This window comes from Chiloscyllium plagiosum, unplaced genomic scaffold (genome assembly GCF_037043375.1).
Source record: "Chiloscyllium plagiosum isolate Xiang-an unplaced genomic scaffold, Cpla_swu_hap1 HiC_scaffold_32, whole genome shotgun sequence".
NCBI lineage: Eukaryota > Metazoa > Chordata > Chondrichthyes > Orectolobiformes > Hemiscylliidae > Chiloscyllium > Chiloscyllium plagiosum.
In genome coordinates this window covers 22,822,451-22,828,080 of record NW_028270170.1, presented here as the reverse complement: position 1 = coordinate 22,828,080, position 5,630 = coordinate 22,822,451, and the positions used below count along the sequence as shown (strand labels likewise).

The window sequence follows — 5,630 nt, the reverse complement described above, 5'->3', positions numbered from 1 at the left end:
TGAATTTGAAGACGTGCTGATTTTCTCCTGTTGTATTTAAAAGCGGCTGAATCCGGCTCTGTTCAAAATTACAACAAGAGGCGATTTTAAAAAAAAGAGACCAGCACTCCGGCGCCTGAAGGTGGCCAGATGTTGGGTAAAAAGTGAAGATTCCAATGGCACACAATTGTCCAGTGTCTGTGGGACAATTTCCTCCCATTATTAGAAGTATAAACAATCTTAAACTCTTTATAATGGGTCTATATTGATTTTGTTTTTCTTGGGTGAAGTTGACATTGCTCAGAAAGAATAACCAAATACGATTGTCAGTGCAAATATTTGGGACTATGTCCCTTCCGATTCAAGTCGGCTGTGGTATCTGGGCATTGTGAGGTCGATGTGTGATGTATTGCCCGAAACGTCGATTTTACTGCTCCTCGGATGCTGCCTGAACTGCTGTGCTCTTCCAGCATCACTAATCTAGAATCTGGTATCTAGAATCTGGTTTCCAGCATCTGCAGTCATTGTTTTTACCCTGTAATTTAAAGTGTGTTTGGGGCAGAGGTGAGGCAATGCTTTGAGATGTGGGTGTATTTGGAGATCTATGGATGAGAGAAACTTAGTTTAGTTTAAAATCCGAGAGAGACATTGTCTGCTTTCGATGTCTTTTGAACTGATCACAAGGAGGGTTTGTGTAAGAAAGCGAACTCTACACACCATCAGAGAGAGATAGAGAAGCTAACCTTATCCAAGTGACGGCTGGGAGTGCAATCGAGATTTGTTCAATATACCATTTCACTTGCATGACACTGTAATCTTTTGCTATAAATTCTGTGTCTGATGATCTTGTTCCACAGTTACCTGATGAAGGAGCAGCGCTCCGAAAGCTACTGCTTCCAGATAAACCTGTTGGACTATAACCTGATGTTGTGTGAGTTTTTAACTTGGTCCACCCCAGTCCAACACCGGCTCCTCCACACCATGTTCCTCATCTCTACGAGAAACAGCTGAACACGCCGCTTACCGCTGCCGAAGTGCAGCAGTTTATCACGGGAATGTACAACTTCCAACTGCACTGGAAGAGAATGATCTATGAAACTGACAGCTGCCAGTCATTCTCATACAATGTAGCAAAGTCTCGCCGGACACATCATATATGTGTATTTTCAGTCTCAAAATTCTAAAGGGGTCGTCCTGGCATCGATTAAATTGTAGGATCCTTTTAATATTGACCAGAATAAGCGGGAATTGCTCAACCACAATAAAACATCTGTACCTGTCAAAGTACCATTCCGTTTTATTAAAAGTTTAACCGTTAGGTTTCACGTTGTATAAAATAATCGCGATTAGGAGCCGCGAGTTACCTGTAAAAGCTAATTTTCATTTTAAAAACATTCGCAACTCGATTGTAATAGATAAAACAAACGTTGATTTTTTAAAAAATAGAAATTGTATTTCCTTTGTACAGGTGTTCTTGCATCTTTTGAAGATGCTCTGGCGTGATAGTCAATGGAATGCACCCCGTTTCCAGCGCATGCTTCCCTCCCTCTCTCGCCCTCCCTCCCTCCACCCCGAGCTCACTCTCGGTTACTCTGGGACTCGCTGCCACTACCATTTCCTTCAGGCTGCTTTGAGCCTTCTGCTTTCTTCGCGCTCACTTTGCTCCAGTCGTTCTGGTGAAATTCAGTAAAAGTGCCCCATCCCGTCCCCTGCTCCTCTCCCCCTCTCCCCCTCCCACCTGCGCCGGATAACAGACCCCGGTGTGTTTGATCCACGGAATCTAACTCACGCTGGTTAAATGTTAGAAGTGCGGTCGGAATACGACCCGCTTGGAAGAAATGCAGATTTTCTGATAAATCACGCAAAGTACTTTCAAACCACATAATTCCAACAAAGTTTTGTATTTGTTGAGAGACTTGGACATTATTATAGTAAACTTTGGGTATTCGAGGATATCCTGAAAAGCAAATTTTAAAATTATACGCTCAACATCCTGTCTTAAAGTGAGAGGATTTTCTGCACATGAATCACTTTCAAAAAATACTTATCAATCTTACTCCTGAAAGCACATGGTAATTGTACCTTTCCTGTGCATTTCAAAGCTTCAAGACTACATGAGACATAACATATCTTCACTATTTCATAATTATCTCGTTATATACGGAGGTCATTGTCTTAAATATATAGAGCACGGAACTGTGTTAAAGATTATTGCTAAACATCTGATTTCTGTTTGATAATATTATTTATTTCGCTGGCAAATGCCTTACCGCTCCCCTGAGAGCTATAAATTCACTAAAACTTTGCTGCAAAACACACAAAAACCCTGATTAGAAGTGTTCGCAATATGCTTTTATTATAAAACACAGGATGCGATAGAACTTTTCTTAAAATAATAAGACGGTTCACAACATTCAGAGCTCATTCTCCGGAAATAAAGTTCCAATCAAAATATAAAAAATAATATTCCACAACAAAGCTCCTGCTTATATTCCTTTGTCCGTGGTTTTCTTCCTTTTTTAACAACAACAAAAAATCATTTCCCAGTCCCGCCACACGATACACGGTGGAATTAAAGCTTTGCAGGAGACATGCAAATAAATATTTAAAAATGGATCCACAGACTATTGTCGTCTGATGTCCCAGTTTAGTCCAAGGTATCTTCATGTCCATCGCCCCAGCATGGTATTTAAGTGCTCTTGACTTTTGCTAACACGAGGCCGACTTTAAAATGCTCTTGGTGCAGTGGTGTAGAAATTCCACGTCGCATAATATTGTGCCTGTAAATCAAATGGAAGAATAATTTGGATAATTTGGAAATGGGGGAAAAAATACTTGAAGTAAATTGTAGCTTCCCAGCCCGGGACTGGGTGCCTTTGTAGATTCCCAGATCAGTAATAGAAAATCAACAATACTTTTTTACGATTATTTACAAACTCCATGCAAATAAAAACCAAAGATCAGCGTGAATCTCGTCCAAAGGCCATTATTGATCGAAATCAGAGAAGTAAGCACAGGATTTTATAAAATGCATTGACTTGAACTCGAAGGTTTTGTGAGTGCGTGAGCAGTGGGGTTGGGTGTGTGTGTGAGAGAGAGAGAATTGGATGCACAGGGCCTGTGAACATCCACACTTGAGCATTTGGAATGTCAGGAAGAAATGGGAGCACCCCTCCCCAGTGTTGGCTTAACCTTTCTTCCATGCTACAGCCGCTGAGGAAATACTTCGGGACAGGGGGGAGAGGTTTACAAGGGGGGTGGGTGGGGGGGATTGTGGTCACGGTTGTTTCTCACAACTTCAGCGTGTTGACTGACCCAACAGTTCAAATCCTTGTTCAGAGATGGAGGGGGGGGGGGGGGGAGGAGAGCAAAATGTACAAGAGGACAATGTTACGCGGTCATGGTTAGGGCGGGGGTGCAAATCCTGAGAGTGAAGGAAAATACACACATTGGCGGAAGACAGAGGGAAGGAAAGAAAGGGATTCAGCCTCAAATGGCAGCTGAGATGGAAAAGGCGGGTTAGCGTTAGGTCCACATTGCAGAAGGGTGTCAGCATTTGTACAGCTGCCTATCTGGGTTTGTACAGCCGACCCTGTTCAAGGGATCTCGGTGGCCAAAGGGCCCTGCCAGTTACCTGCTCAGCAGCAAATGCTAAGGTCCAGCAGACAAGGGCCACGACTCCTCCATCCGCCAGACAGAAAACGCGTAGCTGAGTCTCTCGTGTGAGAGGTAATTGCAGCTCGTCACCTTACTGTCCAGCTCGTCATTCTGCAGCACCTGGTACAGGAAGTCGATGTACCTGGCAGCTAGCTTCAGGATCTGGATTTTGCTGAGTTTGTCCGAGGGCAGAGTCGGGATGATTTTCCGCAGCGTGGCAAAGGCGTCGTTCAGAGACTGTGTCCTCTGGCGTTCCCTCACATTCGCCACGACCCTCTGGGTTTGAATATCTTCCAGACTCTGGGCGAGGGGAGAGATCTTCATCCCCTTCTTCCCAGTGCTGGGCCTGTGAGCCCTTTGGCCTGAGCGCCGCTTCCTGCCGATTCGTTTCTGCTGTGAGTCCTGCTCTCCCTCGCTGTTGCTTGAGCTGTCCACGGGAGAGAACGGAGAGTTGGAATCCTCCTGCATGTTGCGAGCCACCAAACTCTGAAAGAGCTGGCGTCAACGTCAAGGAGAAGGGAGAGGGAGAGAGAGAGAGAAGTTCTCTGTCAACAGAAACTACGAATTTGTAAAAATAAACAAAACTTACAGAAGTGCCTTAGCCACTTTAGTCCCAGTGCTCCTAATTCTTCTTGCTACCTTTCACTGGTTTCGTGGGGGGTTTGAGCTTTCAAGATCCGTGAGAGGGCCCACATCCTGGGGAAGCTCAGAACTGATTGGGCCACATTCTCTCTAATGAGTGGGAGTATTCTGTTGGCAAACGATGCAGAAAACACCCACTAACATCTGTATAAAATCAGCCTGCGGATCTACTCCCATTTTTTTTTCTCCAAAGCACAAAGTTGATCTTAAAGGATATCTAATGGAATTCAAAACGGTTCATGTAACGAGATTTGCAAATTAACGGTGCTCGGCGCTGGTTACATCGGGAGGAAATGGCGATTTGGTAACAAACAAAAAGGAAGGGTAATTTTTGTATGTCGACTTCATGGATTTGCAGTTACCTTGATGTTTTAAACGCATTGCCTGGTCAGTTGCAGAGAAAGTGATGGTTTTAAATTGGTGCAATCAGGAGCTACCGAGTTGAAAAACAATCCCCCGTAACGAAATGCTAATGACTAAATCTCCGTTTGAGTTATGTTCATGATGTTAATTCGCATTATTCCCGAATTAATCCTGTGTTTGATCAATAGACGCTCCCGCGAGCCGCCTGCATTATCACTGGCGCCCTGTTGGAAACTTTTCTTGTTGCTTGTTAAATTCTTAAGGAACTGAAATTAAGTATTCAAAATAACGGTGCTCCGGTAGCTTTCACTGCTTATGTTTTTCGCCTGCTCCAATCATTAAGATAAGTTTAATTCCCAAACTCTAATTCTGTTTGAGGTTCGATTTCTAACCGTTCTAGGGTTCTCCTGCGCTCTCCTTTTACACATTTGCAACAGGAGCTCTGCCGATGTTGGGAAATTAGTGAAGGAGGTAAGTTCTGGGACATCTTGAAAAAAGTCCAACTTCAATTTATTCCCCACCAGCCCCACCCAGTGTTGCTTTTCTTAGAGACATTCTTTGAAATTGCAGCAAATGTTATTCTTAAAACAAAAGGCATTCGAGAGGAATGTAACATTTTCAGCCATTGGTTAGACAATGGAATTTAACCTTGTACAGTTTGGATGCTGTTAATCTTTTCCGTGTGGATTACTGCGCCGCCTGGCGCCTATTCCGGGGCTATGCTGTATCTGGGAACAAGGTGGCGATCTGAAAGGTGAAAGTTTCCATTTATACAGCTTCTATCTGACCTCTCTAACATCCCCATACAATGAAGTTGATTGAAATACTGGCAGTGACTTCTGTTCTAAAGGCAACATTTGTGCACAGCGAGAGGGCACACGCAGCAAAATGTCAGTGAGTTTGTTTTTTTTTGGTTAAATGAGGAATGTTGGTCAGAAGTGTTAAAAATCACACAACACCAGGTTATAGCCCAACAGGTTTATTTGGAA

The 5,630-nt window shown here is 43.6% G+C and overlaps 1 protein-coding gene across 3 annotated transcripts; it reads right to left on the bottom strand.

Annotated features, from left to right (window-relative positions):
- Positions 1-1,783: 1,783 nt before the first annotated feature.
- Positions 1,784-5,371, bottom strand: LOC122539919 (twist-related protein 2-like). Of its 3 annotated transcripts, none has more exons than XM_043675103.2 (3): positions 4,641-5,371; positions 3,614-4,131; positions 1,784-2,759 (listed from the first exon to the last, which is right to left on the bottom strand). In XM_043675103.2, the coding sequence occupies exon 2, from the start codon at positions 4,102-4,104 to the stop codon at positions 3,631-3,633; it is 474 nt and encodes a 157-aa protein (XP_043531038.1). In that variant the 5' UTR covers positions 4,105-4,131; positions 4,641-5,371; the 3' UTR covers positions 1,784-2,759; positions 3,614-3,630. The 3 variants fall into 3 exon arrangements, with proteins under 3 accessions (XP_043531038.1, XP_043531037.1, XP_043531036.1); XM_043675102.2 differs by lacking the exon at positions 4,641-5,371 and adding an exon at positions 4,276-4,597; XM_043675101.2 differs by lacking the exon at positions 4,641-5,371 and having other exon boundaries at positions 1,785-2,759; positions 3,614-4,263.
- Positions 5,372-5,630: the final 259 nt, after the last annotated feature.